Genomic DNA, 15,630 nt, shown 5'->3' with positions numbered 1-15,630 from the left:
TATCATCCCTGTGTCTTTTGAGATACACTTTCACATTTTCCAATTGAAAATTGAACCTATTGTGGAAGCGAAACCGGTACTGCCCGATTGATGCAATTGGGATACAGTAAATAGATGGATAGACTTTATGAAACCTTCATTGTGGTTCTTATCTATAGCCAATTTAGATGACCAAAATATGTATTTGTTACAAACATTATACAGTGTATGACATTTTATTTCGGGAGGGTCATCTCACCTCGCTCTTGTTTTCCCAATTAACTGGCTCTTTACTGGAATAAAAAACGGATTTCCACAAATAAACAGCTCGCCACTTTAGCAATGCAACAGCTTTAGCCTGTTTGTTTATCTACTGTGAAGGCCAAGTGCATAATTAGGCTGATGTTAACACTAATGGGGCCCATAGCTGTTAAACACTATTGAAAAGTGCACACATTTACTTGCACAATTTTGCCCCCTTGACACTCGCATGGGCATACATATGTATCGCCAGAGAGGCAACAAAACAATCTGACCTTTTGAGAACGCTACCCTACACGTCAATAACAAAAAAGTTATTCCAGAAAATGTGCCAATTACCCAGGAAAATATATTGTTTTATTTACTTCTTAAAACCACTAGATGTATCGGCCGGAATCGTAAGTTTCATCTGCATAATTTTCCATCCTTGCATCTATTGTAATGGCAGACATGGAGGGGGAAAGGGCTGACATGGCGATGCATACCTTCTAAGTATGCTAAATAATTAAAGCCCGGCCCAGGGCCGAGCCTGCAGCTGAAATATTCATGCAGCTTTTGTCGGCCGCTGCCACTTGATTGGCATGTTATTAGAAGAGTTAATGCAAAAAGATGCTGCCGTTTCTGCCGCTGTGTGTTTGTCGGTTCATCCATGTGTAGCGGAGTGCTTGAGCGGGAGGATGGGGGAGTTGCTGGACGATACTGTGTAACGCTTGTAATTGCGAGAGACGAGTATTAAGTTGTCAGAGCCCGTCTTGTATGAGCTGAAGTGTGCATGTCCAGAATTAAGCAGCGATGTTCACATATGCACACAGGATGACAGAGGATAAAAACTACATTTACAAACTATTTTATTGAAAAAGCTGAATTCTCTATGAATAAATCATTGGTTGTGAGACGATATTCCAATTTTTATTTAAATTCAAGTTGATTAACTGGTTTAAGATCAAATACCTTTCAGTTGAATGTTTAATAAATATGCTTAACTACTACTACTATGGACTTTGGTTTTGGTTCGATGGAGTTGGAAGCCAACGACCATAGAGTTGACGATGACTTATAACAAGACCACAAGAATCGAGTCACATTTTGTTTCTCCCTCAACCCTTGTGTTATCTCGGGGTCAAGGTGAACAGAAGGAAATACATATACAGTGGTAAAGGTGGGTCACCTTGACCCAGAGGGTTACCACAAACTAGGGTTTTCACAATACCACATTTCAGTCATCGATACCAATACCAGTACATTTATTTAGATACTTTGAGATTCCAGGCTTTATAAAGTAGCTTTTAACTTGAAGTACACAACTTTATTAAATAAAGAAAACCACAATTAATAATTTTACATTCAAAGTGTGTCGATGGTTACATTAGTTCCTTATAGATTCAAAAATAAACAAAACCACTAATATATATTCAGTGTTGAGCAGCCTTCAAGTATAATAAAAAACCTTCTACAAACATTTGTCTTGTATGCAAATAAATAACAAAACATCAACAACTATTTTACATTTGAACAGTGCTGATGAGTATAAAAAGAACAACATTTTCTTTGTCTTTTAAAAACCTCTGTGACTCTTGTCTGCAGTCTGAGACTCTCTTGCTTCTGGTCGCTGTTATCTGACTGATACTGTAAAAGAAAATATTTAAAATATATTCAAATAACATGAACTTTGCAAGACTCACAAATCATCTCATAGTGTTACACACATTAACTGTATCGTCACATTAAGTTAATGTAATGTTATGTATTATGAAGGTTCTTTTTCGGCGGTCACAGAAAGCTCATAGCACGCAGACGTGTTTACTGCCAAAGAACATGTGTATTCTGTTCTTACGTTACCAAAAAAAGCGGGTATCGTTGTATTTTTTGTGTGCTGGTACCAAATTGGTCCCAAAGTATTGGTTCTTCTGACAACCCTACTACAAATACATTCGTTTTTGAGGCATTTGGGTCACCTTTAGAAAAAACAAGCGATAAATTCAAACATGGAATTCAGAAATAAGATGTAACAATGTTACTCATTTCTCTCTTGATTCCTTAAAATGACATGTTAAAATAAACATGTTTAAAGTCCCAAGAATAAAGTTGCTAAAAGTGAGATTAAAAAGAAAAGTGTATTCTGTGGTCATCATTAGGTAAAACACTATTCATGAGTTTGTTCCTTCACTTTAAACGGTGACTCATCTGTAAATGTGTCATTGTCTCATTTGTCCGATCTTTCGTGATTGCTCTTTAAAGCGCTCCATCGTCACGCGCTGACTAAAGTGACATTTGGATGAATTTCAACCTTTTTTTTTTGCGTTGCCCCAATTATACAATTAAGCTAAAAACAACAGTTGAGACGACAGATATGAGATAATGACTCCGCCGGAGTGGTTTTCTTCAATGAGCAAACTGCAAATGAAAGCGACTTTGTTCTGCTCTAGCAGCTCCAGCGTCGCCTTCCCAGTTGCACCAGACTATTGAGTGGATGTTCAGACAGGGGAGGGGATTTGGAGCTGATCAATAGACGTGCTGGATGATGTATGCAGGACGGTTGTGCTCTCCTGCCTGGCAGCCATTTTGATAGCAGGTTTTTTGTGGACAGCAGATATGAGCTGACAAGTAAAGAAACAGATCTATACCTAAATGTTCTCTATTTACATGTGTTAGACTTTGAATGCATGTTTTTCAATGGTATATACTGTATATACATAAACACACCCGTGTAAACATGATTTATAATAGCCAGAACACATTCATTTAGTGATTAAATTAGTCTTGTTTACTTATAACCTAACCTTAACCTAGTTATCTTTTATGCAAATGTAGCACAAGCTTGAGGGTATTTAGCATGAAGAGCGTCTGCTGCAATGCTATTTCTGATTATGAATATCAACCGTTTAAAGCAACAATAGGTTAGATTGAAAATGTTGTTTCTGGCTCCCCCCAGTGGCAGAACGGAGTCCTTACAACATTGCTGCTTTTGGCATTTGTTTACAAAACATGATAAAGGCTCTTGTATCACTTTGTTGTTGTATTTTTCATGTAACTTAAAAAACGTCTCTAAGTACTTAGACTGGTCACATGTTCTTTCATAATCTATTAAAATCTCTTGGGGATCGGAAAAAAAGACAGCATTTGTGGAAAAAAAGAATCACAGTGCGATGTCGCAGGTCAAACAGTGATCAACCCTTTATGACGATGGTTCAGATTCTGACTCCTCTGCTCTGGATTTGGAGAGTAATGATAGTAATTGGCTTCGTTTACTCGTAAAAAAAAAGAAGAAAAACACCCCGGGGTTCTTGTTGCCATGGTGATTTGGGGTGACGGATGGAAACTCTGGTCGGCTTGATTGCCTGCAGCAGAGGATTATGGTGACTTCAGCATGTTAAGCTCGCTCCAGATGAGGAATTTCTGCATCGAACCGTGGACCAGTATGTTAGACTGCACTAATACACTACACCAGCACTGGCTACAATCAGGGGTCAGAAAAAAAAAAAACGTAGGATGGCAAAATGAAGATTTAATTTGCAGGGTCAACTCGCTAGTGGAGAGGGTGAGTGTAGAAAACAATGAAGACGACTCCAACATAATTAACTTCCATCAATCAGTGCGTCTTCCAAAGCGTATCCGAGGTCAGGTTATTGCAACAGTAGCAAGTATAGCAAAGAGGACTAGTCTTCCCATGTTCATAGCACGTTCATCCACCTCTCCACGGTGTTCACAGCCCTACTGGTCTCTTAGGTCAGTCCAGGGGTCTCCTTCCAGGTGGACACCTTCCTAGGAAGGCACCCTAAAAAGTTGCAACCATATCTGTTTTCCCTCAATGTGGAAGTGAAGCAGCTTTACTCTTAGTCTGTTCCAAGTACTCAGATCCTACTCAAGCCTCCCTGTTGAGATGTGTTTTTATGGGGTAGGGCCTACTTGTGGTGGGCTGGGCCATCATAACATTGCCCCTGCAAAACAGTGGCCAAGTCAATTTGCCACCTGACAAAAAGTCCTGGAGCCTTGTCCACCTGTTATTGTACAACTTTTTTAACTATAATCCTTTTTGCATATTTAAAGTATAAATTGTCATAGCTCAGATGGTAGAGTGGTCAGACAAAGTTGCGAGTTTAATCCCAGTTCCGGACGAGATTGTGCCATTGTCTCCCTGAGCAACACACTTTACCCTGATTGCTTATGATACGCTGCGTCACAGCCTACTCCCATCAGTGTGAGATCATGTGTGTGGATGAGTGAATGCATAAGTTAGTGTAAAGTGCTTTAGGGGCTGAATAAGCGTAGAAAAGCACTATATAAGTTGCAGCCATTTACCATTTACCATGTTTTAACGGCGAGGTTGTTTCTTGTGTTTGGAGTCAAGATGATGATTCTTCAGAGAGTCATCATCTTGACAGATCAACAGTCGGTTAACGTCACCTTATAAGTTATGGGATGGCTTTTCTGTAGTGTAGTAGGTACTTTTAATAGTATCTGCTTCGAGGTACCGTGAAGCGCACCACAAACCGGGTAGAGTTGACCCCATGCAGTCTGGGTGAGTAGAGTAGGGCTAAGATGAGCCAGTAGACTAGGGCCGTCCAGACTGAGCTCCTCAGTTTATCTCTAGGGGAGAGTCCAGGCACCCTCCGGAGAATATTTATTTTGTTTCCACAACCCTTTGTTTTCCGTCAGTTCGCAGAGTTGGTGACCATAGATGAGGCTTCAGAGCTTTGCCTTTTTGCTCAGCTCTTTATTTACCAACGAAGAGGACTAGAGAACCGCTACCCATTACCTGACTAACTGGAAAATAATTTGACTCATTACTGGGACCAGACTAATGCCAGACACACTGGGGCACAAAAGCCTGTCTGAATTATTTCGGTACACTTTGCTCTCGGAGCATCCTCCCACAGTGGGATTCCTTCTCCAAGTCAACAGTGAACTTGATGAGCAAACTTGAAAAGAGATTGTACCGAGGCTCGAGACGTGGTCCACTCTTCCATGGCAGGGACAAAAAAAACAACAACATACTTTGAGGTTTGTTGACAAAGTAAATCTTTCTCTTGAGTATCTTTTTAAAGACTGAGTCGTCAATTTTTCTTAAAAGAAAAGCCTGTTTGCTGTCAATGACCTCGTCTTTGTATTTTAGAAAGCGTGTTTCAAAGGCGTCTGCTAATGTGTCTATCATCCTTTAACAGTTAGTGGCAAAATATTCTGTGGGGAGAGAACATTGTTGGTGGAAGCAGGTGCCAAAAGGTCTGAGTGGCATGTTTTTCCAGGCTAATGCGCGTCTTCCCGCCTGACAATAGGTCTGTGATCCATCCACGGGGAGTCTGCAACATCCAGCTGTGAACACTTGTACTGGAGACGTGCAGAGGTTTTGAAATTCAAATCTGAATCTTAACCAAATGAGTTAGCGCAGGTTCAATCAGCAATTGGTTTTGATAACACATTTAGGAAAATATGAATACATTTCCTAGTGGCGTGCTTCTTTAATAAAGATATATGTAAGATGATGAAATGTATTTGCATTAAAACATAAACTTACAGATATATGTAGAGAGAATTATATATGTAATTTTTTTCATCAGAATCAAATCTGAGATATAATGGATTTGTGTTCAATTAAAAGTGACATAATAGTAATATTTGTATACTGTAAAAGTACAGTAGTAAATTTGTATTTTCATCAACAAATAAAATAAATGTAATTTAACTTAAATAAAATTAAGTTTTAAGAAAGAAAACTAATCATAGTTATCGTTTGGGGTGTTAGAAAATATCAAAAGGAATCACAAGGTTCTGTTCAACGATACTGTATCATGAAATCATATTTTACGTGTTCAATAGTTCAATAATTTGTACGGGAAATAAAATACTTAAAAATATATATACAATTACATTCAAATACTGACAGTGTTGTTCATTTTTGTGTTGTAATTCAACTTCTGGACGCTTAATGGCAGCATCATTACATCCCGTGAAATCCCAGTGATGACTGAGGACGAGAGGATACAGTGATTCCAGCATCTTTTAAAGCTGATGTTTGGACATATTTTGGTTTCAAAACAAATTAAGGCAGTTACGACTTCGTCAAGAGTCATGTGGTCTGTAAAATCTGCAACACCAGAGTCGGGTACTAAAATATCAAGAGTTTCCTTGGACAACAACATATCCTTCTTTCTTGATTAATTAAGTCTAAATACAAAATAGTCAGAACATCAAGAGTTGAAACGTGTAGCATCAGAAAGTTTTCAACCTTGTGATAAATATTTAGTCGAGGCTGTTTTATATCTCTTGTGCCACACTTGTCTTGGATCAAGTAAAAGTAGTGCAAAGAACATTCAGTTTTTCTTTAAAGAAATCAATTTTTTAAATCAGAGTTGTTTTTTTCCTTTAACCGCTTGGAAGAATCGCTGCTGACTGAGGCAATAACACATAAAGGTTGGAGGGAAGCGTCTGTGTATTATTGAGTTTCTGTTTCGAGCCTGTCTTAAATACAAAAATTGAGAATAAAATGTGTGGGTTTTTTTTAGCACTTGAGGCAAAGGCTCCCTCCCCATCATCACCATCATCTTTTATCCTACTCCTGGATTTTTTTCATCATGATATGCCCTTATCTCATCCCACCACTCTGAATGTCAAGCTGTTCGCTCCCATGACGATCTGTGACTTCCACACAGAATCATTGACCCAGGTTTTAATGAAAAATAGTGACAGCCTTGTGACCTGTTTATTCCCCCGACATAGAGCAGTTGCTGGGAATCAGCTATTCCAAAAATCAATTGCCTGAACTACGGAGAGGATTCCTGGTGAGGAATCTAAATGCCACCAAGTCCTCATCCTGACTTGTTGTACCTAAATGGGAACCTCGTCAACATTAGGGCGGCATGATAATGTAAAGGTCACAGTTGAAATGAAAATAAGATATTCCTTTAATCATCCCACAGTGAAGAAATGTGTCACTAATGCAAGGTCAAAGTAGAAAAAGAAATAGATTCAACATAAATATAAATGAGATTAAACAATTATTAAGTATTCAAAATAAACAGAAAAATGAAAAGAAGCATTTGGTATTAAACACAAAAAAAGTGAAGTGAGAAAACCTGTAGTTCATCGAGTGGCCACTTGAGGCTGACTGCACAAAGACCAAAAGTCGTTGAATTTTTTCCCATTATTTACTTTTCCTGAAATGGCACAAAAAATGTCTTCCAGCTTTTGAAGGAAGTCTCGCTAAACCAGAAGATTGCATTTCCAACATGGCCTTGATCGCAGGTTTGCTTCGAAACTCAGAAACATAGAGGCAACATCACGTATACTACGCCCACCTCACCAAGCAGATACTTTGAAAACAGTATTCAAAAATGTTTTTTATTTACTGCTACGGCTACAACGGTTACCTTCACTAGAACTTCTCTAAACTTTAATTAGTATGACTTACACATACATAATACACAACTATAGTATAGTATCCATATCAATTATGGTTCCTATTTTAACATACTTTTGGTTCTTAAAAAGGGGGTCTTGGTCATTACTGATGGGCTGATGAAGTTTCATGAAGCAGTATAATATTTTAGAGGCCAGTAGGTGGCGCCCTCCGCTTTAAAATGTTGTGATTGTGACAAGGAAACAGGATATAGAGCAGACACATCTAGTGGGAAATAATGACACTGCTTCATGAAGCTTCATCGACTCATCAGTAATGATTCATAATAGAGTTGTAGGATGTTGCCCCCTGGAGGCCTGGGGAAGAGCTGCAAGTGCATCTGGAATTACCTTCAGGATCTCATCATCTTAATTGGATGTGGAAATGAAAGCTTGTAAATCCCAGATCAGGTTCAGATATGAATAAATATTTTGCTAATTTTGCCTCCAAGGTTTGTCCTGGTTATCATTAATGTCTCATTATTGTAGGACGAAAAGAAGCAGATATTCATCATCACACATTCCAGATTTGTTTATTTTTATCCTCGCATTAACCTGCTTGTGTTCGCTTTCAAATTGACTCACATGAACCTTAAATCAATATCTCTTATCGCGTCTTACCCAGCAGGAGTTTACTCGTATCGATCACTCGCCGTCGTCCCTCCCCTCTCCCTTTTTTTTTTTCCTCCCTCGGCATTCGTCAGCCATTTTAGAAACTCGTCTTCCCCTCCTGTCTTTCGTCTGCTAAGCCGAAAACTCTATAATGAACAGAAAAATCAACCCCCTCCAAAAAATAGCTGAACTTTCTTCTATGCAGCAGCTCTTCTCTACCTTCCATCTTGTTTTCTTTCATCGTCCTCCACCACCTCCCCCCCGTCCTCCACCACTCCTTTGGCACACAACCTCTTTATAGCCGGCTCGCCACGCTGCGATAATTAGTCAGCACTAAAATAATACAGCCGCCAGAAAACAACAAGAGCTGAGGGCTTATCCCCACAGGGGGGGTGGGGAAGGAAAGAAGCAGCTAGAGGGGAGTTTTTCGGATGGTTACCAGCTTGAAGCCAGCCAGGTGATCGTTGACCCTGCGGCTCTCGCTGCTCTTTGACTGTGAGACCACCTGGGGAGGGGATTTGTAGGGCAGAACTGGAGACATGCTCCATCCGTTACCGGTTGTTTTAAGGGATCTTGGGTGCTTTTGGCGGTTAAATCGGTTCAATACCTGCTGGACCACGGAGTGAGTATAGACGGAGGGGCAAAAGGATGTCGTTTCTGAGAATATTTTTGATTTTGGAAATCAAATGATCCTTCTTAAACGCTGTCAAAAAAGAGGGTTTTCATCTGAACTCAAAAGATGCAGATTCATTTTCACAAGGGCTGAGACGAAATAATCGGCACCAAAGTGGCACCAGCACTTCAGGACTGCCTCTCTAAGCTCCTTTCACACATTGAGAAAAAAAAACCTGTGCATTGTCCCGTGTTTATGGCGAGCAAATGTTTCAGGTTTCTGTGTGGTCGTGTTAACGTTCTCCCCATGTTTTCCTGGGTCTACTCCGGCACACCGGTTTTCTCCGACACTCCAATAACAAACGGAGGTTAATTGAGAACTTTAAACTCATTACGTAGTGTGTTTGTGAAGGGTTGTGTGTCTCTGTGTGTCTACGACCCCACTAAGCGAATCAGTGGTAGAAAATGAGTGAAGAAATGAATGGATTCTTCTACAAAAGGAATATAGACAGCACATAATTCTGAAAACTGTAATTATTATTTACCTTCTTTAAAATATTTCTAAATCAGTGTGTAGAAAACCTTCTACTAATACTCAACACCAGTGATCTGCAGAAAAGCTACAGGAGGTTGTGCTAAAATGGGATGTGTGTATTTAACGCTGAAGTAATTATTGGATTTATTTCATTAACCAACAGAATCTGTTTTAACTTTAACTTGCCAGTATGTAAGTTATTAAGTAATTGAAAAATGTATTTTAGTTTATGTTGTTTTTTGGCTGTAAAAAGATTTAACTCTTAATATTAAGTTTGAAAACAGTAAAAAACATTGTCTCACCTGTAATGAAACTAAAACTAAAACTCTTTGCTATACAACATAATTTGTGGTATCATGGTCTCAGTTAGTGATGGATTGATGAAGCTTCATGAAGCATTTTATACCTTTTTTATTAGAACAGTAGGTGAAGAAAAAAAAATTATGTCAGTTTTCAAAAGTGTTCAAAGCAATAGATTAATGAGTAGTAGTAAGTATTTGTATAGCAATTTTCCAGATCAGGGTCACAAAGCGCTTAAACAATACCCAATATAATATATACTTAAAAGGTACACATAAGACAAACATAGGGGTGAATAAAAGTGTCTTAAGATGTTTCTTGAAGGAGTCAGTAGATCATCAAACACAGAGATGGTTCCAAAGCTTAGGAGCAACAGTCTGGAAGGATTTCTCTCCTCTGGTCCTGAACCGTGTTCAGGAACCATCAGTAGATTCTGATCCACAGACCTCAGAGCCCGAGCTGGGGTGTAAGTCTGGATCAGATCACTGATGGAAGGTCTGACCATGAATAGATCTGAAAGTAAGAACCAGAATTTTAAAATGATCCTGAAAGAAACTTGCAGACAGTAAAGCTTTAAGGATCGGAGAAATGTGAGTTCTTCTACTAGAGCAGGTCAGAATTCACGCTGCAGAGTTCTGTAAAAACTGCATCAACAGTAGAGTGTGACATCGTCTTGACTGTGAAAATAAGGCTTAATGAAGCTTCATAAAAACATCACATTGTCTTCACATATATAACTGTGAAGCGTAACTTTAGCTCAATGTCTGCAGATAATTATCCACGGAATAATGGATTCGTTTTAACAATTCTTTTCTGTCTTCCTCACAGCTGGGACAACGTACATCTTCGGGAGAGGCGGAGCCCTCATCACATATACCTGGCCACCCAATGACCGGCCGAGCACGCGGGCAGACCGGCTGGCAGTGGGCTTCAGCACACAGCTGAAGGAAGCTATTCTGGTCAGAGTAGAAAGCGCTAAGGGACTTGGAGATTACCTGGAGCTGCACATAGTAAGAACATTTTCCTCTTCTTTTTCTTCCCAATGAAATAAATTGGGTGATCTGCATTTGTCTGAGCATGCACCTGCATTTTCTGTCCACAGGGGGCAGAAACACATGCAGGTGCTAGTTTGACAAAACCTTCACCTCAGTCTAACCGTTTTAAAGCCAAACTTGGTCATAATCTCTAATTGAATCTTTCTGCCGACATCATTTTACACAGTCTGATTCTCTCTCCAAATTAAATTGGTTGAGGTTCATTGACAGAGATCCGACAATGGTGTCCTTGTGTGACCTTTTGAAGTCACCTTTTGTTCTGCAGATGAATTCCAATAGAAATAAGAGGCAAATAATTATACATGGGAATGTAACGGCCTTAAAAAATGGACATTACTACTTACCCACATCTGACGTGTGTTGAACAGTATTACATCTTTTGTTGTATACAATTAATCCAGATTGAAGCAAAACCGATGACAAGTTGATTCAATTGTCCATTGCCATCAACATTGTGGCAGTGATGGGCTGGTAAAGCTTCAAGCTTCATTTAGTGTCCCATTTTTTCAGAGGTCAGTAGGTCGCCCCATCAGTTTAACAAATGATGTGAAGTTTGAATATAACAGCTGTTGAAAGCTAGTACAGGACAACTCTTTGGGCTCACCTTCTCATTCAATACTTTCTCTTTGTCTCATGATTATTATTATTATTATTAACAAAACAAATTGTGGAATAACAAAAAAAATATTTTATTCTAGTTTCTTCAAGGTAGCAACCCTTTTTCTCTGATGACTGCTATCATTCTTCTGATGACCTTCAAAATATAGTCACCTAATATGGCTTTTACTTGAAGTGGTTCTTTTTTCACGGTTACTTAGTGGCATTTGTTTTTTCCATCTCAATGGTGTTGGGACCATTAGTTGTGCTGTGCAGAAGTCAGGTTGATACATCCCTATTGGACAACCTTAAAATGCATATTTTGGAACTAACCAATCAGCTAAGTAAAGAGAAATAAGTGGCCATCATTACTTTAAGAAATGAAGATCAGTTTAATAAACCCAGAAGGTGTGTCCAAACTTTTGTACTGTATATCTATAACGGGCTATTAAGTCTGTTCAAAAGATGTTCTTGGGCTCAACATGACTGCCACGAACTCTGTGTGGACTTAGATTGATTTTTCGTTTCTGTCCTTATTTATTAACAAGGGCCAAAAAGGCAGAAAACTGCGCTAACTACCCCTGGCATTGTCTTCGTCTTATTCCCAGGAGTCTTAACTAGAGGTCTGTAGCCCAATTAAAAAGCGAGTTATAGCCGTTTTAAAGTCACAAGTATTTCAAAGTTTCTTGCATAGTTTTGAAAAACATGGTCGCCGTTTTCTGTTTAAAATATTACATTTGGATTTGTATCTCATACAAATCTTTGGGCGACGCCAAGTACTTCAGTTTATAGATTACAGAGGAGAGAGATTCGTCTAGTGCGCCCTGAAAATAAGGCTTCATGAAGGTTCATCAATCATCGCTACTTTTATCTTCTTGCAAGGTCAGCTGTGTTGTTCCTTCTCTTAGACAATGATCTAAGAAACCAAGGGAAACCTTTTTGTATTCTACTTCCACCACAACATTCCTTCCTGTCCCTACTTTTGAAGCTGCAATTAACTTTATCGCTGTAATTATCATGCTTCACCTGGAGGTCTGCAGAGAGCACCTACAACGGCAACTTTCCACCACAATTAAGGCCCGGTAGGCGGTTCAGTCTGCAATCGACTGTTGCTAATTGTCTTGTTCACCCCCTTTCAGTGTACCTGAAATAACAGGGGCAGGTCGCGTAGGTTGACCTTTGTGGATAAATAGATATTATCAGACTTTGAAGGCAACAGTCGTCATAGTTGAACACCAGGAGGCTTTTGAAACATCATTCCTTCTAAAAACCCAAAACTGTACCTCAAATGTTTAGTGGATGTGGCCCGGATGTACTGTCTGACCCAAAGTATTGTATAGTTAAGTGTCTCATGTACTTCTTAGTATATTTTATTTACGACACATCCAAGTTTACCTCAAGGAATTTATATCCGGTTTAAAAAAAATAGATCCACCAGCTGCCTGAGATTGTCTACATCTGCAAGTTCATCCTTTAGGCTTACAAAAGCCTGCTCTTACTCAAGCAACTAATATGGAAGAAATGGGGTGAATGTCATACATTTGAGTTGATTTTTTTAAATCAAGTTGATGAGTTATACGTATAAAAAAGTCATTAATTGGTTTGAGAGAGAAGTTTGAATTCATTGTGTAAACTTTATAGTTTAAATCCACAGAAATATTGGAGGATTGTTTAGTTTCCCAGCAGAGTGAGGGCTCCTTGTGTTGAATATATTGATAGTTAAAAAAGTTGAAATTATCCACGAGGTTAAAGGAAAACTATCTTGGTCAACTAATGTGAAATCCCATGGCCATGATTTGAACTTATTACTTTATAGAGCTCGCCTGAAATCTGGGCGAACGAGAGGTTGCGAGAGAGATCACATAATAATGGGATCACTCCTCTTCCCCAGCCTGCTGTAATCACGCCCCGCTTGTTTATACAACGAGTCCACCGGAGATGGAGACACGCGGTGACAAACCTTGATGATTGACCAATCACAGCAGAGTGGGTGTGGTCATCAAGATTAATCTCCAGAAAAAAGTGTTTTGAGTGGGCAGGGCTTATGGTCATTTTCTAAAGTCAATATTTCAACGAAAAGAGAGTTTTGTAGAAACACACACTGATGATACAATAGAGTCACACATCTATTGAAGAAAAGCTTAAATCAACACATTAGATGACCTTTTATTAAACATGTGATACGTAGCTTTAAGATAAAATGATCCTTTAATTTGTTTCACAGTTTTAGAACTTCTGTTTTTTTTAGTTCTTGCCTTTCTATGGCAATCTATGACAAGAAATAATGATTGTTAGCATCTATTGCTCCACAAACATAAGGAGCAAAACATCTTCACGGTCTTCAGTGGCAGCTGTCGCTCAGCGAGTGGTAAAACTGAAAGACCTGGATATGGGTTCTAACGTTTAGCTATTTTAGCGCTTGATTGGGTCCAGAAGGCCTCCCATCAGGTAGGATGATCTGGGACCCTGCTCCCCCATACCCCCCCCCCACACCCTCCAGTTCTCGGGTCCAATTTGCCAGTACCGGTCTCCTCCAAGAGCGACAGACATAATTAACAGGACCCAAACACCCAACATGGGCTGAAAAGAGTCATTTAGGGGGGTGACTCAGGAGGAACGGCAGCAAATTAAATGTAATTGCAATGGGAGCTGAGGAGCCAGCCTGGTGTGGTGAAGCCACTTGTGTGTGGGTGTGTGTGTGTGTGTGGGTACGTGTGTGTGCGTGTGTGTGTGTGTGCGTGCACTCGAGTAAGGGAGTGAAACACAGAATGATCCAAGCCCGACATTAGGGAATGAGGGAGTTAATGACACAGAAGTTAGATAGGGACTATGAACCGGCCCCGAGATAAGCCGAGGCACCTTTGAGACGGGAAAAGAAATTGACGTTCAGGTAAATCCTAAAACAAGTTCAATATCAGAGCCTGTTTTCCCCTTTTAAAGAAGTCATCAATATGGCTATTTGTTTGGTTTGGACTGAAAACAAATGAAGCTGACAGAGGGGTTTGATTTAAGATAGCCGTGGTGTTCACTGCCAGAACCTCAGAGGCCTATTCTTTGTCAATCTGTATGAAGAGTGTTGTTTTTTTTCTCTCCTCCCTATAGTTCAGAACAATGCAAAACAGTTTGAAATTGATTTTCTTTATCAAAGTAATAGAACTTGACAATATCTTCCCTTGTTTTTATTCACTTCAAACTTTTAATGCAGGTTTGAGAAACCAATTTTAGTGTCAAGCAAGTCAAAGTTTTTGGTGAATTCTTCAATTCTTCTTTGCATGCTAACAACAATGCTAGCTCCTTATTTATAGTGAACATAGACATAAATATTGAATAAAATAATAATCTAACGTGACGTATAGATAGATAGATAGATAGATAGATAGATAGATAGATAGATAGATAGATAGATAGATAGATAGATAGATAGATAGATAGATAGATAGATAGATAGATAGATAGATAGATAGATACTTTATTCATCTCCGTATAGAAATTCACGACGGTAGTTGAGGAAAATGTCGTAAAAGTTATTAGGATTATGTTATGTTTAATGCCATATTAACTTGATACTTACATTACATTTTCCAACAATATATTGTGAAAAAAATATATATATCAGCTAAAATACCAAAATAAATACAATAAATGACCCAAAGAAATTGACCTTATTATTGTTGATGGGATCAATTATTCTCATTTAATTATCTAAGAGTCAAGAGAGACAGAAAGTTCAGTTTTCCTCTTTTAAAACTGCTGTGTTGTCCTGCAGAAACTCTATTTTTGGAACGGTTAGCATAGCGGCCTATTCTTACTGTAAATGCCAAATCTGAAAACTGTGGACGTCCACAAATACTGAGCACAGCTTATAATGTGCCACCAATATGTGACGGCTGTTTTTATCGCTGCCAAAACCTGGCTGTCACCTCATGGACTCCCACTCTTTCACTTTCATGCCACTCTCTCAGTTTCCACGCCTGCCCATTCACCTGCGACATCTCTCGCCTCATCGTTCTGACGCCTTGTCATCGCAATCTGAGAGCTGCTGAATCAGCTGACTGAAGTCACAGTTCGCTTTCAAGAGCGAGGGAGATGGAGAGAAAGCGAACCTACCCTTTTCCCACCAGAGCTCGGTGCTAATTAAAAACTGTGGGTGTGTCTAACAGAGCTGCAAACTTTCCAGCTGACATTTTCAGAGTTCCAGAGAGAGAAAGAAACACTTTGAAATTTATTGTCGGGAAAATGCCAACTGAATGAATCACTGAAGGACTGTTGCTGTTTCGCTGCAATATT

The 15,630-nt window shown here is 39.2% G+C and overlaps 1 protein-coding gene across 8 annotated transcripts in view; it reads left to right on the top strand.

The window, feature by feature from the left end:
* The window catches only part of nrxn2b (neurexin 2b), a 736,064-nt gene that overhangs the window by 585,781 nt on the left and 134,653 nt on the right, over nucleotides 1-15,630 (top strand). For all 8 annotated transcript variants that reach the window (XM_087788643.1, XM_087788642.1, XM_087788639.1 and 5 more), the window contains one exon: nucleotides 10,520-10,701. In XM_087788643.1, the coding sequence (XP_087644769.1) occupies nucleotides 10,520-10,701 (182 nt within the window). The remainder of the gene's footprint in view (nucleotides 1-10,519; nucleotides 10,702-15,630) is intronic.

The sequence above is a fragment of the Callionymus lyra genome, chromosome 4 (assembly GCF_982586985.1).
Source record: "Callionymus lyra chromosome 4, fCalLyr1.hap1.1, whole genome shotgun sequence".
Lineage (NCBI taxonomy): Eukaryota > Metazoa > Chordata > Actinopteri > Syngnathiformes > Callionymidae > Callionymus > Callionymus lyra.
The sequence above is the reverse complement of the archived record's forward strand: the minus strand, read 5'-3'. Positions and strand labels throughout refer to the sequence as shown.